This window comes from Garra rufa, chromosome 4 (assembly GCF_049309525.1).
Source record: "Garra rufa chromosome 4, GarRuf1.0, whole genome shotgun sequence".
In the NCBI taxonomy this organism is placed as follows: domain Eukaryota; kingdom Metazoa; phylum Chordata; class Actinopteri; order Cypriniformes; family Cyprinidae; genus Garra; species Garra rufa.
The window spans coordinates 36916579-36942735 of NC_133364.1; the positions used below are offsets into that span (position 1 = coordinate 36916579).

The window sequence follows — 26157 nt, forward strand, 5'->3', positions numbered from 1 at the left end:
TGAATGGAGGTAGGCAGGTGATGATCCGGTGGCTGTCCTATAGGCCAGCATCAGTGTCTTGAATTTGATGCGTGCTGTAACCGGTAGCCAGTGCAGGGATATGAAGAGAGGTGTAACATGGGCCTTTTTGGGCTCGTTGAAGACCAGTCGTGCTGCTGCATTCTGAATCATTTGTAGAGGCTTGATTGTACATGCTGGAAGACCAGCTAAAAGAGCATTGCAGTAGTCCAGCCTGGAAATGACCAGGGCCTGGACGAGGAGTTGTGTAGCATGCTCTGTTAGGAAGGGCCTGATCTTTCTGATGTTGTACAATGCAAACCTGCAAGATCGAGCGGTCTTAGCTATGTGGTCTTTAAAAGTCAGTTGGTTGTCAAAGATAACACCCAGATTTCTGGCTGAAGTTGATGGGGTAATTGTTGATGAACCTAACTGGATGGAGAAGTCATGCTGTAGAGATGGAGTGGCAGGAAAGATAAGGAGTTCCGTCTTTGCTAGATTGAGCTGTAGATGGTGTTCCTTCATCCATGCAGAGATATCCGCTAGGCAACCTGAGATCCGTGCAGCTACCGATGGATCGTCTGGTTTGAAAGAAAGATAGAGCTGTGTGTCATCAGCATAGCAATGGTAGGAGAAGCCATGTGCCTGTATGATGGGGCCCAGAGATGTAGTGTATATGGAGAAGAGGAGAGGTCCAAGAACTGAACCCTGAGGAACCCCAGTGACCAGTTGATGAGTTTTGGATACCTCGCCTCCCCAGGCCACTCTGAAAGACCTACCAGAGAGGTAGGATTTGAACCAGCGAAGTGAAGTCCCTGTAATACCCAGCATTGAGAGGGTGGACAGGAGGATCTGGTGATTCACAGTGTCAAAAGCTGCAGATAGGTCCAGCAAGATGAGTACCGATGATTTGGACTCAGCTTTTGCCGTCCGCAAGGCTTCAGTGACAGACAGTAGCGCAGTCTCAGTTGAATGGCCGCTTCTGAACCCTGATTGGTTAGAGTCCAGTAGATTGTTCTGTGAGAGGAATAAGGATAGCTGGTTGAAAACAGCCCGTTCCAGTGTTTTTGCTATGAATGGAAGGAGGGAGACAGGTCTGTAGTTGTCTATGAGTGAGGAGTTAAGTGTAGGTTTTTTGAGCAGTGGGGTTACCCGGGCCTGCTTAAATGTAGTGGGAAAAGTGCCTGTGAGAAGAGATGTGTTGATGATGTGTGTGAGCGCCGGTAGGATTGTAGGGGAGATTGCTTGGAGAAGGTGTGAGGGGATAGGATCTAAAGGACATGTCGTCGGATGGCTGGAGAGGAAAAGTTTGGTTACTTCTGCCTCCGAGCAAGGACAGAAGGAGAAGTGGGGTGTTCCAGCCGTGATTGTGGTCAATTTTAGTTCCTGTATGTGTGGAGCTGAGAACTTATTATTGATCGATGTAGTTTTGTCTGTAAAAAATGTGGCGAAATCATCAGCTGTTATAGAAGTTGTGGGAGGTGGTGGAGGGGGACAAAGCAGTGTATTAAATGTTTTGAAAAGGTTGCGTGCGTCCGGGGAATTGTTGATCCTGTTGTGGAAGTATGAAGATTTGGCTGCATGTACTTGGGTAGCGAAAGATGAGAGCATAGACCGATACATACTGAGGTCGGATGGATCCTTAGATTTGTGCCATTTTCTCTCAGCTGCCCTAAGTTTGGAACGATGCTCACGAAGAACATCGGATAACCAAGGGGTTGTCGGAGCAGATCGTGCTGGCCTGGAGGAGAGAGGGCATATAGCATCTAGACAGGAGGTAATAGTGGAGCATAAGGTGTCAGTTGCTGCATTAGTGTCCAGGGATGAGAAGTGAGTAGGAGAGGGAAGGGAGGAGGATACTAAAGAAGAAAGATGGGAGTGTGAGAGAGAGCGTAGGTTTCTTCTAAAAGTAACAGGTAGAAGGGTTGGGAGTGCACAAGTAGCAAGATGTAGGTCAAATGTAATGAAGAAGTGGTCAGAGATGTGTAGGGGTTTGACCACAATATTGTCTGAAATACAATTTCGCATGTAAATGAGATCAAGTTGGTTGCCAGATTTATGAGTGCATGTAGTGATAACACGTTGTAGATCAAATGAAGCTAGAAGTGAATTGAAGTCAGCAGCATAGGGTTTGTCAAGGTGAATGTTGAGGTCCCCAAAGACTAGAAGTGGGCTGCCATCCTCTGGAAACGAGGACAGCAGCCCATCCAGCTCTTCTAAGAAGATGCCAAGTTGAGTAGGAGGGCGGTAGATTACCACTATGTGGAGTTCGATAGGAGATGTTACAGTGATTGTATGAGATTCAAATGAACTATAATTGCATAGAGGAGAATGGGTTGAGTATTTCCAGTTGTTAGAAATAAGAAGTCCCGTCCCCCCACCCCTTCCAGTCTGACGAGGGGTGTGAGAGAAGGAAAAGTTATTAGAAAGAGCAGCTGGGGTTGCAGAGTCTTCTGGACGAATCCAGGTCTCAGTCAAGCCTAGAATGCTCAAACCAGATTGCACAGAAAATGCTGAAATGAAGTCAGATTTGTTTACAGCTGATTGACAGTTCCAGAGTCCAACCGTGAAAGAGAAAGGTTCAGTGGAAGAAGTGTCGATAGGACGCAGGTTAGAAATATTGCGTTGACGTGTGCGTGTGATATTAGTGCGGTGTGAAGAGACCACCGGAATGAGTTGGAAACACATGATAGAGGAGGACAGAAAGAAGAGTGAAATAAAGGAGAGGAGTACTTAAGTGCGTTGTCGGTGTCGTAGCTCGGAGAAGTCGCGCAGGAAAAGTCGCAGTCTTTACTCTCGTCGGTCTTCACGCGAGGAGGCTGAACGCTTCCGCTGACGCAGTTAAATAGACAACCAAACAGTGCTTCAATGATAAAAGCTAGGGACGCCTCCTAGGCTCAGTGAGCCGCGAATGTCTCGCCCGCACGCAAAATGGCTCAATAGAAACTCAAAAAGCAACAGCTTCGCACTTGTAATAGCTCCAGAAGGGAACGATATGACAAAAACAAAAGCTTCCCTTGGCCGTACGCTCAGTTATCAATTTTAATGATTGCAATAAAAACTAGAATTTAAAGCAAAAACAATCGCAGGACAAATAACAGAAGAACACTCCTTTTCTAACAGTGAATAGATGTAAATAAAACAAACGAATAATTAAATAGAACAACAGAGTACTTTAAGAAGCAGCTCAAAATTAATATTAACCAATAAGTAAATAGAAACTACAGAGTGCGTTTTAGAAGCAGCTCAAATTTAATATTTAACCAATAAGTAAATAGAAACTACAGAGTGCGTTTTAGAAGCAGCTCAAATTTAATATTTAACCAATAAGTAAATAGAAACTACAGAGTGCGTTTTAGAAGCAGCTCAAATTTAATATTTAACCAATAAGTAAATAGAAACTACAGAGTGCGTTTTAGAAGCAGCTCAAATTTAATATTTAACCAATAAGTAAATAGAAACTACAGAGTGCATTTTAGAAGCAGCTCAAATTTAATATTAACGAATAAGTGAATAGAAACTACAGAGTGCTTAAGAGAACAGCGGCTTAAAATTAATACTAAGGAATAAGTAATTAAACAGAAACGACAAAGTGCTTTTAGCAGCAACTCTAAGTAACGACCGCCTAGTGAAATAGTATTAAAGTAGACACTTACGCGCCGTCGTTCTTTCTCGTCTGAGGACTGAACTCACTTTCCCGCAGTATGGAAAGTAAGCAAACTATTTAAGCAGTATTCTCGCTAGCCACGCCTCCTAGGCTCAGTGAGCCGCGAATGTCTCGCCCGCACGCAAAATGGCTCAATAGAAACTCAAAAAGCAACAGCTTCGCACTTGTAATAGCTCCAGAAGGGAACGATATGACAAAAACAAAAGCTTCCCTTGGCCGTACGCTCAGTTATCAATTTTAATGATTGCAATAAAAACTAGAATTTAAAGCAAAAACAATCGCAGGACAAATAACAGAAGAACACTCCTTTTCTAACAGTGAATAGATGTAAATAAAACAAACGAATAATTAAATAGAACAACAGAGTACTTTAAGAAGCAGCTCAAAATAAAAGCTTATGGGGATTGCAGTCCAGAATGTGTGTGCAAGAGTTCATGATGAGAAGACAGACCAGATACATGACAGAGCCCCTCCCCAAGGAGCGGCTTCCAGACGCTCTAACCACATAATACAACCTGGAGGGTGGTGGAGCGGAGGCGGAACAGGGGGAGGGATGGAGGGCCAGGTCCATGTAGGGGTACTGGAACCAGGAACTGAGGCGGAGCCGACGGAGGGAGAAGCCATGATGAAGGAAGGGTTGGCTCCTGCATGGGGCCGACCGACGGCGGTGGAGCCGGTGGAGCCCGAGGCGAAACCGGAGAGTCGATGGTCCTGGGTGACACAGAGGATCCGGAGGGCCAAGGCAGAACCCAAGGCGGTGAGACTGGAGGTGATGGTGAGGGATCCTTCAGTCTGGACACCGATGGCGACTGGCAGTCCCACGGCAAGTCCTCTGCACCGAAGGTGGGATGTGGGTGAGTAGAGGGACTGTCAGGAGACAGAGGTGGCGGAACTGGAGCAGCAGGGAGGGTGGGTGGGAACAGTCCATGCATGAGCTCCGTGACCAGAACCGGGCAGACAGGAATCTCAGGATGACTGGATGGAACCAGCGGAGTCTCTGGAAGGCAGGGCTGAACCAGCGGAGTGTCTGGAAGGCTGGGCGGAACCAGCGGAGTCTCTGGAAGGCTGGGCGGAACCAGCGGAGTGTCTGGAAGGCTGGGCGGAACCAGCGGAGTGTCTGGAAGGCAGGGCTGAACCAGCGGAGTGTCTGGAGGGCTGGGTGGAACCAGCGGAGTGTCTGGAGGGCTGGGCGGAACCAGCGGAGTGTCTGGAGGGCTGGGCGGAACCAGCGGAGTGTCTGGAAGACTGGGCGGAACCAGCGGAGTGTCTGGAAGGCAGGGCTGAACCAGCGGAGTGTCTGGAGGGCTGGGCGGAACCAGCGGAGTGTCTGGAGGGCTGGGCGGAACCAGCGGAGTGTCTGGAAGACTGGGCGGAACCAGCGGAGTGTCTGGAAGACTGGGCGGAACCAGCGGAGTCTCTGGAAGGCAGGGCTGAACCAGCGGAGTCTCTGGAAGGCTGGGCGGAACCAGCGGAGTCTCTGGAAGGCTGGGTGGAACCAGCGGGGTCTCTGGAAGGCAGGGCTGAATCAGAGGAGTGTCTGGAAGGCTGGGCGGAACCAGCGGAGTCTCTGGAAGGCAGGGCTGAACCAGCGGAGTCTCTGGAAGGCTGGGCGGAACCAGCGGGGTCTCTGGAAGGCAGGGCTGAATCAGCGGAGTGTCTGGAAGGCTGGGCGGAACCAGCGGAGTCTCTGGAAGGCAGGGCTGAACCAGCGGAGTCTCTGGAAGGCTGGGCGGAACCAGCGGAGTCTCTGGAAGGCAGGGCTGAATCAGCGGAGTGTCTGGAAGGCTGGGCGAAACCAGCGTAGTCACTGGAAGACTGGGCAGAACCAGCAGAGTCTCTGGAAGGCAGGGCTGAACCAGCGGAGACTCTGGAAGGCCGGGCAGGACCAGCGGAGACTCTGGAAGGCCGGGCAGGACCATTGGAGACTCTGGAAGGCTGGGCGGAACCAGCGGAGACTCTGGAAGGCCGGGCAGGACCATTGGAGACTCTGGAAGGCCGGGCGGAACCAGCGGAGGCTCTGGAAGGCCGGTTGGGAGACCAGCTGCTCGAGCCGACAGCAGCGCTGGGTCCTCCACGCTAGATATTAATCTTTGATAAGTCTTGGGTGCAAATTTGGGCGTGGCGGCTTCCACCTTGGGTGCAGAGTCCGGAAGGGCAGCCGTGTTGTGAACAGGCTCTGGAAGGGCAGACATCTTGTGCTGTGGCTCCTCTAAAACACCCACAGTTAACGGTGAGCCACAAAGCAACAGCGCATACTGCATACAGTCCTGTAGTGAGCAGTTAAATTCCCCTCCAGGCAGCATTGACTTGGCAGGTTCATGAAGTCCATAACGAAATAGGCCCCTAAGCCACGCTTCATCGTAAAATGGTAGTTGGTATGAAAACTCACGGAACTGGTGAACATATTCCTCAATGTGTAGATCTCCCTGTCGCAGATTAAGTAGCTGGTTGACTGGGTCCATGTTTGCACTGGTGGTGGGATAAGGCTGCTGGATCCTGTTGCGGCGAAGTCTTCTGTCACAAGGAGAGTCAGACTGAGACGTGCGGATCCATTTGCAGCATTTATTGTGAAATGTTGACAGGCAGGAGTAATCACCAGAAAACAGGAACAACGTAGGTAATCCGGGAAACAGTTCAATATACAGGCAATGGTCGCAATGGCAGGAAGCAGGAATCGTCAACGGGGTACACAGTCCAGAGTCATATACAGATAATCCAACACAGAGAAACACGCTTAGAATTACGACCATAGGAACAATAAGACTTCGCAAGGTGGCTGTGTGTGTGAGTGGCTTAAATGCATGTGGGTAAATGATAAACAGGTGTATGCAGCAATCAGTTCAGTGGGAAACGAGGAGCAGCTGTGTGCAGTGATTGGTGCAGTGGCTTATGGGGATTGCAGTCCAGAATGTGTGTGCAAGAGTTCATGATGAGAAGACAGACCAGATACATGACAGCAGCGTGTTGAGCTCTCTCGGCCACCGTACATATGGCCTAAATCGATTTACACTTTATTACAACTAACCCTGGTAGCACATGTACATCTTGGAGACGTCTATTTGACGTATGTATTGACATCTGCAATACATAGTTTGGGGGTGAGGAGCCATAGGAAAACACGTGGAGCCAGTAGTACAAAACAAATACGTAATTTAATGAAAACCAAACAGAAATCCAGGAGTACAAAAACCATGACGTAACTTCAAGATTGGACAAAGAATGCCAGAAAACCAAATCAAACAGAACAATAGGGGGAGACAAAGGTAGAAACAAAAACATAGAAAACACTAAGGGAGAAAACACTAGGAAACACTAACAGACAGGCCATAAACCAGACAATACCAATGACTAATCAATGAATTAATCAATGAAACAAGTAAATAAATGGCTTAAATGATCATTATAAATTATTAAAAGGAATAGAAATGATTAAATGACAAATGATTATCAATCAATGAATGAAGACTAAATGATTACAAAAGAAAGTTAAACACAACACAAAAGTATTTCAACACACAATGTTTTCATTTGACTGTACCGTGTGATAATATTATTTTCTTCACGTTGGTAAAAATGACGCCCAGGGACTCTTATGAAGGTCATTTGCATCTTGCGAGAGAAGAATAACCTCAACTGAAAGGTCCTCCACTAATGTGACACTACAATAAAGTATTATGTGTAGAATCTGCAATCTATTCGGATTCATAAACACAGTTTCACTGATGATTGAGAACCAATACTAAACCCAGGATAGAGCGGCTGAGTGAATGTGGTCTGGGCTGTGTGGATGAGGTTAATTGTGTCAGAGACGCTGTAGAAGGACAGAATTCCTGCACCGGGATCCACATACACACCTATTCTAAAGATATCATCATTCACTCTTATTGCACTACTAATGGGCTTCACAGGGATATCAGTCACTATGTTATTATGTCTGAATGAGTAACTGAAGGGAAAGCAGATCAAACTCCAGGACTGATCATCACGTCCAAACCCACGCTTACTAATCCAACTCCTTCCCTTGCTGTGGATGCTCTTATACAACACTGATATCTCCACACCATTATCTCCACTCCACTCAATCTCCCAGAAACAGCGTCCATGCACTCTCTCTCTACACAACACCTGATGCTTATCAGATCTCACTCCATAATCATGATGATGAGAATGATGATAATAAAAATGAGAATAATCCTCTTCCATACATGTCGCCTTTCTGTTATTCTCAGACAGAATGAGTTGAGTGTTTGCTGTGTTTGGATCCAGTGAGAGAAAACAGGCATCTGAACACAAGAACAGAGAGATTTATAACACAACAATCACGACATATGTATGTTTGTGTGTGTTTGTAGACATACATTTCTTCAGTCCTGCTGTAATCCTGATGTCTCCTCCAAGTTCCACACTATAAAACACACACACACACACACACACACACACACACACACACACACACACACACACACACACACACACACACACACACACACACACAGTCACATTCAATCAGTAAACAAACACACATACACTTACACTCCTACAAAAAGCAATGTCAAATCCTTGTCATTATTAGTCTTGCATTTATTAGGAAGCAGAACAGGTATTTCTGGCTGCTGTTTGTTCAGCTCCCATGCCAAAACTCCAGCTTGTGTTCTTATCTATATCTTTGTGTATTCAATTATTGGTTACTATTCCTTTTCCTAAAATTAAATGTATCATATTTTGTCAGCATTAATCCTTATTGTTTAGATTTTCTCTATATAATATTTCCTGTATTTTAATATTACATGTTCTACTCCCTCCCTGGGCAGTGTTCTTCTCGTTACTTAATATTTATGCAAAAAACATGTACTTTATTCCAAACACGCTGTCTCTTTCACCCAGGGCATGAACTTAACAGTTCTTTCTTGTCCTTGAATCGAATTGACTGATACAGTACACACACATACACACATACGCACACTGAGAAGTTATAATAATAAAACATAAAAACACTTGACATTTAACATACTTGAGTTTGTCCAGTGTGCAGTTTGGATCCTCTAGTTTTTCAGAGAGCAGCTTAACACCTGAATCTCCTGGGTGATTGTAGCTCAGATCCAGCTCTCTCAGGTGTGAGGGGTTTGAACTCAGAGCTGAAGACAAATAACCACAGCCTTCCTCTGTCACCATACAGGCAGATAATCTACAAACAGTAACAGTCCACATCAAATTACTTCAGCATTCAAACATCACTAACATGAAATCATCATAATCACAAAATTGACAAATGGGAACTAAACAGAGGTTTAGCCTAAGCTCTGGACCCCTTGTTACCAACACAATGCATCAGACTGTAAATTTCTATGATTGCATTGCAAACCTTTGCAATATGATAATCACATAAAGCCATATCACATCCTCACAACTATGCACAGTTAGAATTCAAGAAATAAAAGAGTCACTAGATAGTGCTGCTAGATTGTGCAGTGCTGTTGTTTCGCAGTTTATGTTGTTTTTGTCTCTTTGTTTTGACAATCCATAGAGAGCAGATTTCACATTTGTTAACATTTAACAGGAATTTATTATGATAACATTTCTTTACTATTTTATGAAGAATAATTTACCTTAGAATCTCCAGCTTACAGTTTGGACTCTTCAATCCATCAGAAAGGAGCTTCACTCCAGAATCCTGCAGGTCATTGTTACTCAGGTCCAGCTCTCTCAGAACAGAGTTTGAGAATTGTAGAGCTGAAGACAAACTTTCAAAGGACTGACCAGTGAGTTTACATTTTGAGAGCCTGAACAAGAAAAACACAAATTAATTGGATATAGATTTTTTTTAATTATGTGTCTCTTAGTAATTAACGTAATTAATGCAAAACATCTATATAAGCACTCAAAACTCAAACCTCAATATCTCCAGCTTACAGCTCTTCAGTCCATCAGAAAGAAGCTTCACTCCAGAATCCTGCAGCTCATTGTTACTCAGGTCCAGCTCTCTCAGGACAGAGTTTGAGGATTGTAGAGCTGAAGACAAACTTTCACAGGACTGACCAGTGAGTTTACATATGGAAAGTCTGAACAAGAAAAAAACACAAATTAATTGGATATAGAATGACAAACAAATAAATAGAAATGAATAAAAAAAATGTTCATGAAACTCAAACCTTAATATCTCCAGCTTACAGCTCTTTAGTCCATCAGAAAGAAGCTTCACTCCAAAATCCTGCAGGTCATTGTTACTCAGGTCCAGCTCTCTCAGAACGGAATTGGAGGATTGTAGAGCTAAAGATAAACTTTCACAGGACTGAGCTGTGAGTTTAGACCCACATAGCCTGTGTAAAGAGCAAAAAAAAAAAAAAAAAACAGGGATATGAATGTTTATTAGGTATCATCTGGCGGGCACACAGCAAAATTGCCAGTGTTCGATTAGCACTGCTTAGTGTTCATATGTGGATGAACCTCAGGATGCCAACTGTTGTAGAGTAGCTCAGTACTATTTTGTGTATGTAAGGGTGACCAGACGGGCTACTTCCTGGTAAAAATGTTCAGCACAAGATTAAATTGACTTAAATAGGCAGGTGTTGGTTGTTTGTGCTGTGCCGATCATTGTATGACATCAAATTACCACAAAAGCTATAGAGAGCAGAGAAGAGGGTAGGTAAAATGAATTCAAAAGCTTCAAAGTATTTATACACCAAAATGTTCAAACTTATTTATTAAGCACCATTAATAAACATCCATTGTTGATTAATGGGCTGTACATCTTAATATATATTACATTGTAAAACTGTGAAAATAAAGCAATATGAAAACGACATCAAAACATTTGTAACATTGCAGTTAAATAACATGTATCAAAAAATGTTAGAAGCCATAAATAACCATCAAACTCTTTCTGACATTCTTAAATTACAGGTGTCATGAACTGCATTTATTTTTATTTATTTATTTATTTTATAATTCTGACAAAAATGTAATATCAAGAACATCACAATTTAGAAGTAATAGGCTATGTGCTATCCTGGTTTTGACCCTCTCTGTAGAACAGTCTGTTTTTATAGGTGGGGCACTTTCAATACTCAGAAGTAAATCTCCACTGCTGTGATTCAGTAACAGGTTTACATATTAAAAATACATTTACAATGGTGTGACATACTCTGAAAACAAAGGGGATCATTTGGGGATTTTTTTTTTTTTAAATATATAGTACATCTCAAATGATCTGGAACAGGCAATGCAGTAATGGTAAAAACACATTTACTCCTACTTGAGACAGGACTGTTGGATCCAATATAGTCAAACTCAGCACTGCATAATTTTTACTACATCTTGTAGTACAAGAGTTTTCAAACCTTTGGGGCCAGGGACCCCTAACAGGTCAGAACATTTTCCAAGGACCCCTTCATAATCATAACAGTGTTTATGGATAAAGTTAATAAAGTGTCATTCATTACGAATCATAATGTAAATTTATATTAAATGCTAAGCCTATAAAAATCTTATTTAAAGCAAACCCAAAATTGAACACATACAGGCTACCTCTCGCTGTTATGATTATGAGGGGGTCCTTTAGAAAAATGTTTTCACCTGTGAGGGGTACCTGGCTTTTTGAAAACGTCTCAGGTTACGTAGGTAACCCTAGTTCCCTGAGGACAGGGAATGAGACGCTGCGTCCTGGTGGACACTATGGGAACTGCCTTCAGCATGACCGGTTCTGAAACAAATGTATGAAACAACGACAGTGAACTTGACACTGGCCGGCGCCAGCCTATGACATCATCATCAGGCGCCTGCTAGTATAAAGCAGGTGCCTGAGAGCACAACACCATCTTTTTGTCTGACGGAGGTATGTGCAGGGCCCGAGGCATGGCCACGAGACGCAGCGTCTCGTTCCCTGTCCTCAGGGAACAAGGGTTACCTACGTAACCTGAGACGTTCCCTTCCGGAGGGAACTCTACGCTGCGTCCTGGTGGACACTATGGGAAAGATTATACCAACACCGCCATGTCGAGGGATAGGTGATCAAACTGACTGAATGAGGAGTCAAGAAGGAAATCACCCCTGCATCAGCGAGAGTCGCTGGGGCCCAGTGACCTGCCGGCTACCTGTGCACGCAACTCTCAAGCGTGGAGGCCTAGAGGAAGCCTACTACACTTAGCTCTCTAAGTGAAGGAGCTCATAAACGCCCTGACCATAAGGGGCGGAGTTTAGGGAATGGATGTCTCGGCAGGGCGGACGCCTGCTCTAGGGACCTGACAACATTCAGTGCTACAGGTATAGATGGGGAAGCGGAGCTTCTGGAGAATGGAGGCTTCATAAAGACTCTCTAAAAGAGAGGAAGCCTGACAACATTCAATCCACTAGCTCTTAGGAGTGGAGGTCTCAAAATAACCCTCCAGTGAGGGGAGACCTGGCTACACTCACGCTTAGAAGTACTGGAAGCGGAGCCTCTGGAGAATGGAGGCTTCATAAACGACTCTCTGAAAAGAGAGGAAACCGTCTCGGGTTACGTATGTAACCTTAGTTCCCTGAGGGAACGAGACGCCGCGTCTAGAACGCTATGGGGAACGCCATTGGCGGGCCGCACTCTGAACTATGTCTAACAACCAATGAATGACGGGGGGTGACGTCACAGGCGCGGTGACGTCACCAACCAGGAAGTATAAAGCACGTGCGTTTGAAGCCGGCGGCAGCTCTTAGGAATGAAGCGAGCGCCGCAGGGTGCGGGAATTATGGTCCGAGACGCGGCGTCTCGTTCCCTCAGGGAACTAAGGTTACATACGTAACCCGAGACGTTCCCTTCCGGGAACTCGAGCCGCGTCTAGAACGCTATGGGGAACGAGACTACCAACGCCCCCATAATTTCCGAGCCCTGCGAGTGTCTGCTCAACCAGGGTGGAAAAAGAGAGAACCCTTGTCTAGCATTACGCGGACAAGAAGGTCCCTGTAGTCCTCGGCCCTCGGGCACACGAGGAATGGTAGTCTTCCTCTGTCTGGTCGCCAGCCAGAGCGAGAGGTACTCCACGGCCCTCAGGCACACGCAGAGTCTTAGTCCTTTGTCTGGGAGTTAGCCAGAACAAGAGGGACCGAATGACCACTGTCTAGCACTTGGCGGACAGATGGTGTGGGAAGTCCTCGGTCCGCAGACCCACGAGGACGGTGAGCTCGACCTCAAGGCTCCTCGGCCCTCGGGCACACGAGGAGAGGGTGATCCTTTGTCTGGGGGTTCAGCCAGAACAAGAGGGATCCAAGGCTCGGCCTGGAGCTCCGCCAGGACGCGAGGGAATAAGCCATTGTCTAGCATTACGCGGACAAGAGGGCACTGCAATCCCCGGCCCTCGGGCTCACGGGGAAGACAGTAGGTGCCTCTGCCTGGTAGCCAGCCAGTGCATGAGGCACTCCTCGGCCTTCTGTGAAGGCAGACGAGGAGTCTTAGTCCTTGGTCTGGGGAAAGCCAGAAACCAGAGGGACCGGAGTACACTCGGTCTGATAGCATCCGCGTCAGAACACGAGGAGAATTAAGCCATTGTCTAGCATTCCGCGGACAAGAGGGCTGTACAGTTCTCGGCCCTCGGGCACACGAGAACCGTGACCTCTGCCTGGTTCGCCAGCCAGTGCGAGAGGCACCCCTCGGCCCTCGGGCTCACGAGGGGTCTTAGTCCTTTGTCTGGGGGTTCTGCCAGGACAAGAGGGACCGAAAGGGCTTTTGTCTAGCTTTCACGGACAAAAGGGGTAAAGTTTTGCAGATCTCTTATGAGTGGCGAAACGACTTCTCTTCTTTCCGCAGAAAGAATGCGCCTTGAGAAGTCTCCTCCTGGCTAGGGAGGTGGCTGACCCTCTAGGCCTAGCGCACTAGACCGAGAGTACAGCCGAGCCTGGAGCGGCTCTGAGGTCGAGCTCGTAATACCTAACGAATGTTAGGGGCGTGGACCAACCCGCAGCATTACAGATGTCTTGTATTGGGACACCTGCCGTCAGAGCTCTCGAGGCACTCATGCCCCGAGTAGAGTGAGCCTTGAGTCCCATCGGTGAGGGGAGATCAGAGGACTCGTAAGCAGTAGTTATGGCATCGATGATCCATCTACTAATAGTGGGCTTTGAAGCTGGGCTCCCCCTCTTAGGGGGGCCGTAACAGACAAACAGTTGCTCTGTTTTACGCCACGTGGCAGCTCTGTGGACGTAAGCGTCTAAAGCTCTGACTGGGCACATGCAGTTTAACTTCCTGTGACCTGGCTCCACGTATGGAGGAGGATAAAACGCCTGCAGTGTTACTGGCTGCGGTGCTAGGGAGGGGACCTTCGGGACGTACCCGACCCTGGGATATAGAAAGGCCTTGGCCATCCCTGGGGCAAACTCTAAGTGAGATGGGGCCACTGAAAGGGCCTGCAGGTCGCCTACTCTCTTGAGGGAGGTGAGTGCTAACAGGAGTGCCGTCTTAACTGTGAGGGCGCGATCCGTAGACTCCTCTATGGGCTCGAATGGAGGCTTGCAGAGAGCTTCTAGCACCACAGCGAGGTCCCACGTGGGGACCCTGGGTGTCACTCGAGGCCTCAGCCTGAGCACACCGCGGAGGAACCGTATGACCAAGGGCTCTCTACCTACTGAGAGGCCACCTAAAGGGGCGTGGTAGGCACTTATGGCCGCCACGTATACCCTTAGAGTGGAGTGAGCTAGCCCTGCGAATAGGCGAGACTATAGGAACTCCAGAACTGTACCAACCGGGCAGTTGACTGGGTCCAAGTGGCGCTCGCGGCACCATCTCGCGAATAAGTTCCACTTAAAGCCATACAGTTTCCTCGTAGAGGGAGCTCTGGATTGGAGAAGGGTCTCAACAACCTCGGTTGAGAGACCCGCTCCTATGAGTTGTGCCCCCTCAGGGGCCACACCCATAACCTCCACTTCTCTGGGTGGGGGTGGCATATCGCGCCCCCAGCCTGAGACAGGAGGTCCCTCCTGACGGGAATCTCCCACGGAGAGCCGTCTAGGAGAGATACCAGGTCCGAGAATCATACTCGTGCCGGCCAGTACGGGGCTACTAGTAGCAGCCGCACTAGAAACCGACGGACCCGTTACAGAACTCCCGGGAGCAGAGCGATCGGGGGAAAGGCGTACAGACGCAGCCTCGGCCACGTCTGTGCCATGACCTCCAGCCCCAGTGGAGCTGGAGGAACTAGAGAGTACCAGAGGGGACAGTGCGATATCTCCTGAGTCGCAAGCAGGTCCACCTGTGCCTGGCCAAACACTCTCCAGATCTGCCTCACCACCTCTGGGTGAAGCATCCATCCCCCGGGCCTCTGCCCCTGCCTTGACAGGACGTCTGCTCCCATATTCAGATGTCCAGGGATGTGGACTGCTCTCAGGGAGAGGAATTTCTCTTAAGACCAAAGGAGTATCCGGTACGCCAGCTTGTATAAGGGGCGTGAGCGGAGTCCTCCTTGGTGGTTTATGTAGTGAACCACCGCAGTGCTGTCTGTACGGACCAGCACATGTCTGCTTCTTAGGTCTGGGAGAAACCTCTTTAGGGCCAGGAATACTGCCAGCATCTCTAAGCGGTTTATGTGCCACGAGAGATGGTGGGCGTTCCATAGGCCTTGGGCTGAGCGGCCACGCATGACCGCTCCCCAACCGGCAAGGAAAGCATCGGCCGCTAGCGTGATGCGGCGACCAGGCGCTCCCAGTACCGGTCCCTGAGAGAGGAACCAGGGTTTCCACCACATGGCCAAGGCACGTAGGCAACGCCGCGTGACCTTGATCTTGCGGAGTGGGTTTCCCCTCGGGGAGAACCCCCTGGTCCTGAGCCACCACTGTAGTGGTCTCATGTGCAGCAGTCCAAAAGGTATCACGTTGGAAGCGGCTGCTATAAGACCTAACAGTACTTGAAACTGTTTGACAGTGAGTGACTGGCCTAGCTTTACTGCATTCACTGCGGTCAGTATGGAATCGACTCGTGCAGGAGACATGTGTGCCTGCGTGGAGATCGAATCCCACCCTACGCCTAAGTAAGTGGTCCTCTAAAGTGGAGAAAGCACATTCTTCTTGGCGTTGAGTCTCAACCCTAACTCTTTCATGTGAGCGAGAACAGCACCTCGATGCTGAACCGCTAACTGTTAGTTGAGTATGCGGATGCCCTGGAGTCACAATGGAGCCAGCGCAGCATCCACACACTTCGTGAAAGTGCGGGGTGAGGAAGCTAGGCCGAAAGGAAGCACTCTGTCTTGGTAAGCCTTGCCCCTGAAAGCGAACCTGAGATACTTCCTGTGCTGAGGAACCAGAAAGTTCACTAAGGGTACCAGCCTCTCGGGACTGGTGTCTGGATTTACTTGAGGAACTAACTCGGAGTCCTGTAACAGCGAACTGGCAGGAAGCGCCGGAATTAGCTCCTCGGAAAACCCCCACGGGGGTTGCGAACTCTCCAGGGCCGCTACGTTTCCGGGCGGACCAGCTAGAGGATGCTCGCGGGAGATAGCCGCGCCCTGTAACACTGGCAGGGTTAGCTGACTCATCTCCTGAGGGCCACGAAGGGGTCTGAAACCCGCACCTGGAGGTACGGTGCAAACCCCCTCGAGAAGGGCTGCCGTCAGGGCCGCTTAGCCGAGGACTTCCTTGACTGGAGGACGACCCTCAGGTCAGGCCTCTTCGTCTTGAAAGCCCCCGACTTAGAGCGCTGCTTTCCGGGTCCCCTAGGCTGGGCCGGGGGAGCACGGGCGGCAACGCTCTGCTTTTGTGCCTCTCTATGGGAGCTCATACACGGCTGAGGCATGCATCTTAGATGGAGCAGCAGCCTCAGAGGAGAACACGCGGCGAGGAAGGAAAGTTCTGAACGCCGCCGCCTGCTTGCGGGCCTCCTGGTGCCTGGCCACAACGGTATCAACCGAAGCACCAAAGAGGCCAGATGGTTGAAGGGGGGCGTCTAGAAGCGTGACCCTGTCCTTGTCTTTTACGTCGGACAGGGTCAGCCAGAGATGCCTCTCCGCGGCCACCAGGGCTGCCATAGACCGCCCAACAGCACGGGCGGCCTCCTTGGTGGCGCGGAGAGCGAGATCTGCAGTTTTTTGCATCTCTGTAACGTAACTTCCTCGCCGCTGCTGAACTCCTTCAGCAGGTCTGCCTGGTAGGCTTGCAGGATGCCCATGGTGTGAAGGCAAGACCCTGCTTGACCTGCTGCCGTGTATGCCTTACCCATCAGGCCAGAAGTGACTTTAAGGGGCCTGGTGGGCAAGGACGGAGCCTTCAAGGACGACGCCGAGCCGGGTGACAGATAGCCCGCAAGCGTCTGTTCAACCCGTGGCATCGTCCTATAGCCATTCTCCTCTGCCCCCCCCACATTTCCATAATTTTCAGCAGGGGAGAAAAGACGGGAGGAGTATGGCTTTTCCCACGATCTCGCTAGCTCTTGGTGGAGATCGGGGAAGAAGGGAAGGCTCCGTTTTGGAGGTGCTGACTTTGTCCGCAGGAAGCGATCATTTAATCGGCTTCGCTGCGGCTCATGTGATTGCTGTTGTTCTGCGGGCCATGTGATGTGTAGTTTGGCTACCGCATTAGTCAGCACCTCTATGAGCTCCTCATAGTGAGGCGAGCGTGATGGCGGTTGTGGTTCCTCTGTAACACTTTCAATGTCAACCTCCTCGGAGGAAGACAAGAGGAACTCGGGGACCTCCTCCCGGGGGGAAGAAACCGCAGCGCGGGCTTCCACATCCAGGAGGAGATCGCTCGATCCACTGAGTGAGGGCGGAGATAGGGGATCACCCGTCTCCATACCCTCCAGCAGATCGAGCTGCGAGCCCCACGAGTGCAGCAGCCGCTCCGCCTCGGCGGAAGCGGGGCCAGACCCACGGGGCACGCTAGTGAAAACCCCCTCCTCGAAGAGGGCTTTCCGGGAGCGAAGCAGACGCACCGGCAGGCGTTCACAGTGCTCACAGCCAGCCTTTTCGAGGGCTGACTGTGCATGCTCCGCTCCCAAGCAGACCACACATAGACTGTGTGTATCCCCACCAACAATGAAGCGTTGGCAGGGAGGGACACACTGTCTATGCGGGCGCTTAACCACCATCAAACTCTTTTTCTTAATAGGTTGTAAAGATGCCATTCTACTCAAATAAAAGTGTGTCAAACTGGACACAAAAACAGCAGAAATGGCAAGACAGACACAGACACAGAGCGCTCTCGCTGAATGACAAAAGCTGCCGCCGGCTTCAAACGCACGTGCTTTATACTTCCTGGTTGGTGACGTCACCGCGCCTGTGACGTCACCCCCCGTCATTCATTGGTTGTTAGACATAGTTCAGAGTGCGGCCCGCCAATGGCGTTCCCCATAGCGTTCTAGACGCGGCTCGAGTTCCCGGAAGGGAACTGACAACATTCCAACCACTAGCTCTTTAGGAGTGGAGGTCTCAAAATAACCCTCCAGTGAGGGGAGACCTGGCTACACTCACGCTTGAAAGTACTGAAAGCGGAGCTTCTGGAGAATGGAGGCTTCATAAAAGACTCTCTGAAAGAGAGAAAACTTGACAACATTCCATCCCCTAGCTCTTAGGAGTGGAGGTCTCAAATAACCCTGCCGTGAGGGGAGACTTGGCTACACTCACGCCTAGAAGTACTGGAGGCGGAGCCTCTGGAGACGGAGGCTTCACAGAAGACTCTCTAAAAGGAGAGGAAACCTGACAACGTTCAGCCCTCTAGCTCTTTAGGAGTGGAGGTCTCAAATAACCCTGCCGTGAGGGGAGACCTGGCTACACTCACGCCTAGAAGTACTGGAAGCGGAGCTTCTGGAGAACGGAGGCTTCATAAAAGACTCTCTGAAAAGAGAGGAAACCTGACAACATTCCATCCACTAGCTCTTTGGAGTGGAGGTCTCAAAATAGCCCTGCAGTGAGGGGAGACCTGGCTACACTCACGCTCAGAAGTACTGGAGGTGGAGCTTCTGGAGAATGGAGGCTTCACAGAAGACTCTCCAAAAAGGAGAGGGAACCTGACCACATTCAATCCTCTAGCTCTTTAGGAGTGGAGGTCTCAAATAACCCTGCCGTGAGGGGAGACCTGGCTACACTCACGCCTAGAAGTACTGGAAGTGGAGCATCTGGAGAATGGAGGCTTCATAAAAGACTCTCTGAAAAGAGAGGAAACCTGACAACATTCCATCCACTAGCTCTTAGGAGTGGAGGTCTCAAATAGCCCTGCAGTGAGGGGAGACCTGGCTACACTCGCGCTTAAAAGTACTGGAGGCGGAGCTTCTGGAGAACGGAGGCTTCACAGAGGACTCTCTAGAAAGAGAGGAAACCTGACAACGTTCAGTCCACCAGCTCTTAGGAGTGGAGGTCTCACTAGCCCTTCAGTGAGGGGAGACCTGGCTACACTCACGCCCGGAGGAAAAGCCTATACTCGACACTGGGGGTATTCAGTGAGGCTGCATAGCCTATGCAACCCGAACTACCCGAGTGGAGCTTCTGCTCAGAGGGAATCTACGGAGTGGAGGTCCCATGACCTCACTACACTTGACACTGACGACGGCCTGTGAGGCTGAGTAGCCTGTGCGGCAGGCCTGTCTAAGTGGAGATTTCCCGAGGAGTGGAGGCTTCGCCGAAAGGAAGCCTGGCAACGCTCTGTGCCTTCCAGGGTGCAACTCTAAGAATGGAGGTGCCGTGGCGCCTCTACACTCAAAACCTGGGGGTAGTCAGTGAGGCTGAATAGCCTGTGCAGCAGAACTACCTGCAGGGAGTTAAGAGGAGTGACTGCTTCAAGGAAGCCAGAAAAACACTCTGCGTCTTGCAAAGGAAAACTCTAAAAGTGGGGGTCTCGTGACCCACTCCACTTTCAACACTGAGGGTAGTCAGTGAGGCTGAATAGCCTGTGCAGTAGAACTACCTGAGTGGAGTTTCTGCAAAGTGGCGGCTTTGGTAAGAAAGAAGCCTGGTACCACTCTGCACCCAGCAGAGGACGACTCTAAGGATGGAGGTCCGTGACCTATCTACACCCAACACCAGAGCTGGTCCGCGAGGCTGAATAGCCTGTGCAGTCGGACCGCCTAATTCTAGTGTGTCTCTGGAGGCAACGAAGGACTCTGAGTGAGGCTGGCAATGTTCTGCGAGCAGCAGAAGGACTCTAAGAGTGGAGGTCCCAAGACCTACTACACTTCAACACTGCAGGCATTCATCGAAGCTGAACAGCCTAAACGACAGTACTGCCTGAGTGGAGTCTGGAGAGTGGAGGCTTTCTAAAGAGGGAGCCTAGCACACCTCCGTGCTTAGCAAGGAAGAACTCTGAGAGTGGAGGTCTCAAGACCTAGCTACACTCTAGCCTTGAAGGTCATCCGCGAGGCTGACTAGCCTGTGCGACAGAAATACCTTCATTTTGAAGCTCTTCTGGAGAGTGAGGCCTGAGGAGGCCCGACACTCGATCCTGCTAGCAGCGCTATCTGGATTGGAGCTGGAAAACTAAAAGGTTTTTGAGAAAAAACAGCTCAGAGAATGGACACGGAGGAACCCTGCGTGGTCCATGGGAGAAAGGAACCTGCCTTTACGGGAGGGACCTTACCATGAGTATGGATTTTAGTGAAGTGCCTGAACAGTGCACTTACCACTCACGTGGATTTTAGAGAATGCCCAAAGACTTCGCGTGAGCAAACACCACAAATGTGGTTTTGAGTAGGTGTCCTGAGCATAGCGAGGATCACCAGATTTGCAGTCTCTAGGCGATAGCGGAGCCTGAAAGCGGAGCTTCTGGAGAGGGGAGGCTTCAGCAGAAAGACTCTCTAAGCGAGAGGAGGCCTACGACGCTCTCCCTAGGAAACTCTTCAGAGTGAAGGCCTCAGGTAAAACGCTCTAGGCGAGGGGGGCCTGACTACACTCGACGCTCAAGAGAGGTAGATGCTCACAGTCAGAGCCAATAATGGAAAATCTCATTTATCATCTAGCTCCGTGTAGTGGAGGCTCCGAGACTACATCTCTAAGGAGAGAAGCCTACAACACTAGTTTTTGGTGAGTGGAAGACTGCACTCCCCCAAAAAATAGTCAGCGAGGCACTCATGGGCCTGCCAGCTGCTATAACTGTGAGAGTGAAGGTCTCAGTACTGTTGGTTGTGACAGAGGGGAGACCTATTACACTGTGGTATCAAAGGAGTTGTAAAACTTAAGGGTTTTGGAACCAACTCAAAAAATGGGCACGGAGGATTATCCTGCGTGGTCCAACCTGTGAGGGATTTGAAGAAGGAACCTGCCTTTACGGGAGGAGCCTTACCATAAGTATGGATTTTAGTGAAGTGCCTGAGTAGTGCACTTACCACTCACTTGGATTTCAGAGAGTGCTCAAAGACTTGCGTGAGCAAACACCACCAACGTGGATTTAAGAAGGTGCTCTAAGCGTTTCGCGAGAAAGACACCTGTATTATTCCCGGGTGATAGCGGAGCTTTCAGTGAGGGAGGCTTTAATGGTTACAAGCTCTCTCGAACGTAACAAGCCTGGCGATGCTCAACTGAGGAAGCTCTATTGAGTGGAGGCCTAGGTATACACGCCCTCTCGCGGAGGGGAGGCCTGACTACACTCACGCTTATAATGACAGGTCCACGAAAAGAGTTCACAAGCTGCCTTGCCTTGTGTTTTCGGCCTGCATTTTCTGGAAAGTGGAGGCTTGACAGAAATACCTCATAAAGAGGGAGCCTAGCAACACTCGACCCAGTAAAAAGCTCTCATGAATGGAGGTCTAAGAATGACCTGGCTACATTCAGCGCTAAGAAGTATCTCTCTCTATATGTCTCTCATATAGAGGACTTCACAGAGAGGAGGCCTTCTAGGCCTGCTACACTCTTTTACTTCAAAGCGGGGCTCTTTTTTTTTTTAAGAGAGCGGGGGCTTCATCTCTCACAGAGAGGGAGCCTTAACGACGCTCTATTCACCCTAACACACAAACTCCTAGGAGTGGAGGTCTCACTTATATGTATATAAAAATACACAGGGAAGGGACCTGACTACACTCATGGCAAAAGAGTATTACTCTTAGCAGGGTTTGAGTGAGCGGAGGCTTCAGTAGCGTTTTATCTCTTTCCGCTCGAAGCAGCTTGACAACGCTCAAGAGGGTTTTACATATTCTCGTATGTATATGAATGTTAGATCATGTCTGTACCAAGCTCACTCTTTAGCGGAGGTTTTATTTAGAACCTGACAACGCCTAACCCAGAAGGGGTTTACCATGAGTGGAGGTCTCTACACACTGTTTTCATTTATAAAACGAGGGGAGACCTGGCTACACTCGGCACTTGGTGGCAGTAGAACTCAAGAGGAGCTCTAAACTGCAAAAGTAAACACCCAAGCGGAGCTGGTAAACGAAAGAAAACATACACATACACGCTTGAATATTCTATTAAAGTGTCTTTACTGTTCACATACCGGGCCAACAGATGGAGCCTAGTCTCATCATTGGCCCAGCCCCGGAGTCATGGGGAAAAGGGAGGGGCAGGTAGCCCCACCTGGTTTCCCCCCGGTGTTTAGGTGGAGGCGTGGACCAGCAAGGGATGCAAACCCCCGGGGCTCGGTCCCGATTTTTCAGCAGATCAGCCTGGTGCGCCTCTGCAACACTGCCATCGTGTGCAGAGGAGCACCGGCCACTGCCGCATATGTGCCTTTGGAGCCTTCAGGGTCGATGTCCCTCGCTCTGAGAGATAGTTCGCCACCGTCAGCGAGAGACATCGTCACATATCCGCGCCCATGCATTCCCTCGACATCAGCATGATTCACATGCCGATGCCTGTGAATGCGGGCTGAATATGGCCTGTCCCATTCCCTCTCGATCTCTTAAGCAGATCAGGAAGGAATGGGAGGCTCACAGGAGTTGGGTTTGTCATGGCCCGGAAGAAACCGCTCGTCTAGTCTGCCGAGAGCGGCCTCTTCCCTCGTGGGCTTCCACTGCAGATACAAGCGGGCAGCCGCGCGGTCCATAACAGACATCAACTCTTCATATGCGGGGCAGGGAGGCTGCATGGGCTCAAACGAGCTTGAAGCCAAAAGAGCACTCGCTGCAGAACCGGAGGATGTGAGAGACAACACATTATCCGCTAGCAGCGCATTCTCGCCTCCGGCTGACGTGCGCGAGCGATTAAACGCTCTCTCAAACTCGTCAGCCAGCTCCACCTGTGAGCCCCGCAATCTCAGCCGCCGAGCAGCCTCAGCTGTGGCGGGACCGGAGCAGCGTGGGGCAGATGGATGGCCCAATTCCCTCGAGAAAAGGGCCAGACGAGAAAGGAGTTTCTTCAAAGTGAAACTCTCACAATGAACGCGCTCCGCTCTTCTAGAGCAGAGCGCGCGTGCTCTTACACCTAAACACACCAAACAAGGGTCGTGTGCGTCATCAAGTGTCAGATTTCTCTGACACGGATCCGCACACTTCCTAAACAGTTTTTCTCTAGGCATCGCTGTACTCACTCGTTTAGAACAGAGGACTCTGAAGACAAAAAGATGGTGTTGTGCTCTCAGGCACCTGCTTTATACTAGCAGGCGCCTGATGATGATGTCATAGGCTGGCGCCGGCCAGTGTCAAGTTCACTGTCGTTGTTTCATACATTTGTTTCAGAACCGGTCATGCTGAAGGCAGTTCCCATAGTGTCCACCAGGACGCAGCGTAGAGTTCCCTCCGGAAGGGAACTCCTCTACTACAGAATGTAGTAAAATAAAAAATAAAAATGCAGTACTAAGTCTGGCTAGATTGACCCAACAGTAATGTCACAAGTATGAGTAAATGTGTTTTTACCACTACTGTATTGTCTGTCATTGTCTGTAAAGTGTTTATCCATGTTTATGAAGATAAACTGTACATGTTTAAGTCAAACCTCAGTATGTTCAGTTGACAGTGTGAACTCTTCAGTCCAGCAGAAAGCAGCATCACTCCTGAATCTTTCAGGTGATTGTTATTCAGGTCCAGCTCTCTCAGATGAGAGTTTGATGATAGTAGAGCAGAACACAAACTTTCACAGTGCTGATCGGAGAGATCACAGCCATTAAATCTGCCAAAACACGAAGATTGTTTCTGCACATTTTAATATTCATAAACCAAGATATCTCTCATAGCATTTTGATATTCAGTTGTTTAGTGACGTACAATAAAATCTATGACTAAACAGCAGTGAGTAAAATTACTCACAGGGCTTTTCTGCAGCACCGAACAGCGGAAACCAGTCTTGAGTAGTTTGAAGATGTTGTGAACCTCTTTGGGTTAAACTCATCCAGCACCTTCTCTGACATCAGCAATATGTAGGTCAACACTGTGCACATGGAAGATGAGAGATTTCTTGCTGGATGTTTATCTGAACTGAGATATCTCTGGATTTCCTCATATAATGAATGATCTTTGAGCTCAAGCAAGCAGTAAAATAGGTTGACAGAAGCTTCATCTGAGATGAAGTACCCATCTTGTACTCGTTTAATGTATTCAGCTGTTTTTGTGATGCTCTCTGTGGTATCTTCAGTGTGTATGATCAGGCCTTGGATCAAGTTTTGACTAGATTCCAGTGAAACGCCCATCAGAAACCGCAGGAACAGGTCCAGTTGTCCTCTCTGACACTTCAAGGCTTTATCAACAGCCTTCTGCAGTAGCTCCTGCAATGTGATATTTTCCTTAGGCTTATCAAAGAAGAACTGAAGCTCCTGCATGTTCTTGTTCAAGTAACAGAGAAACACGTGCACTGCAGCGAGGAACTCTTGAACACTCAGATGGACGAAGCAGAAGACCTTCATCTCATGAAGTCCATCTTCCATCTTAAAGATCTCGGTGATCATTCCTGTGAACTCAGTGGCTACATTCACATCAATGCCACATTCTTCCAGATCATCCTCATAGAACACAATGTGTCCTTTCTTTAGCTCTTCAAATGCAAGCTTGGCTAGCCTCCAAATCATTTCTCTATTTGAATTTATGAGCTTTGTACGTTGTCTTTCTTCTTGTGCATCATACTTCTGGTTCTTCATGTTCATCTGTATCAGCAGAAAATGAATGTACATTTCAGTGAGTGTTGTGCTGATGTTTTCTGCATTGTTAGTGATGAGAATATTCTGCAGTACTGTTGCTGTGATCCAGCAGAACACAGGAATGTGGCACATGATATAGAGACTACGATTCGTCTTAATGTGCGAGATGATTCTGGAGGCCTGAGTCTCATCTGTCACTCTCTTTCTGAAGTACTCCTCCTTCTGTTGGTCAGTGAATCCTCGCACTTCTGTGAACAAACCTACATATGCAGGATGGATCTGATTGGCTGCTGCTGGTCGTGAGGTCACCCACACCAGAGCGGATGGAAGTAATGTCCCTTTTATCAGACTTGTAAACAGCACGTCTACAGAGGTTTTTTCCTCAAAACTCGACAAAATTTCACCTTTAAAGTTAAAAGGAAGTCGACTCTCATCAAGTCCGTCAAATATAAATAGATTACATTTGCTGTATAATTTTATTCTAATTGATGTTTCCAATTCCTTCAGTTCGGGATAAAATACATTAATGAAATCATGGAGATTGACCTCTTTCAACACATTTATCTCTCGAAATGGAAACAGGAACACACAGTCTATATCCTGATTGGCCTTTCCTTCTGCCCAGTCCGAAATGAATTTGTGCACAGAAACAGTTTTTCCAATGCCAGCGATGCCTTTAGTCAGTACAATGTTTTTGTCACTGTTTGCCCGCAATAAGCTGAACATATCATTGCATTTAATGGGTTTGCTTTTCGTTGTTTTGTTCTTGAAAGCATCATCGAGCTTCAGAATCTCATGTTCCTGATTGACTTCTTGAATATCTCCCTCCGTGATGAACAGTTCTGTGAAAACATCATTGAGATGTGCCTTGTTTCCTTTCTTTCCCTCAAAAATACGTTCTGCTTTCTTTTTCATGTTGGTTCTGTGAGTTTTCAAGAATTTTTGCAGCCTTAATTCTGTAATAAAAAAAATCAACATAAAAAGGATTCAGGAAATAGCATTTAAAAAAACAAATGAGCTCAACGTAAGGAAGAGAATAAGGCTGTCTTCATGTTATTTTTGGATTATGTAATTTGTTTAATGGGGATTCAGCTTCATGTATCTAATACTTGTGTAGAATATCAATTAATAATCTTCTGTTGTCAACCATTTATTTTAAAACTGGCAGGGTTTTAGTGTTTGCTTTATGTTTGTAAAATGTCTGAAAAATGTCTCAGTTACATGTGTGACACTCAATCCCTGAAGAAGGGGAACAGAGACGTTATGTTGATAACTGACATTATGAGATCAAGCAAGCAAGACATTGAGCCATTAAGATGTGGGACAAAACTGGCTCAACCCAGAGATTGTAAAATCATGGAAAGCTGTTAGGTATTACCCAGCTTACAACTCTACAAATGTCTGTCAAAGAGAAACACTTAGCAAGAAAATGTAAATGCACAAATCATGAATGAACTCTAGCAGATCCTGATCATCCGGTTCCTGAGAGGCGCTGGCTACTGTGTTGTGATGTGCCACAATGCTGACAACACCTCCAAAGTTGAAGGGGACAGCTTCTG

General features: G+C 48.4%; 2 protein-coding genes across 2 annotated transcripts in view; one reads left to right on the forward strand and one right to left on the reverse strand.

Annotated features, from left to right (window-relative positions):
* Nucleotides 1–26157, forward strand: part of LOC141333945 (uncharacterized) — a 140862-nt gene that overhangs the window by 89228 nt on the left and 25477 nt on the right. The window lies entirely within an intron of this gene.
* LOC141333345 (NACHT, LRR and PYD domains-containing protein 12-like) overlaps nt 7284–26157 on the reverse strand; it is a 36121-nt gene continuing 17247 nt past the window's right edge. Inside the window, exons 2-9 of the mRNA XM_073838325.1 lie at nt 23775–25554; nt 23464–23637; nt 9814–9981; nt 9556–9723; nt 9271–9444; nt 8676–8849; nt 8023–8069; nt 7284–7947 (exon numbers count right to left, since the gene is read on the reverse strand). Of these exons, the coding sequence (XP_073694426.1) occupies nt 7367–7947; nt 8023–8069; nt 8676–8849; nt 9271–9444; nt 9556–9723; nt 9814–9981; nt 23464–23637; nt 23775–25554 (3266 nt within the window). The 3' untranslated portion in view covers nt 7284–7366. The remainder of the gene's footprint in view (nt 7948–8022; nt 8070–8675; nt 8850–9270; nt 9445–9555; nt 9724–9813; nt 9982–23463; nt 23638–23774; nt 25555–26157) is intronic.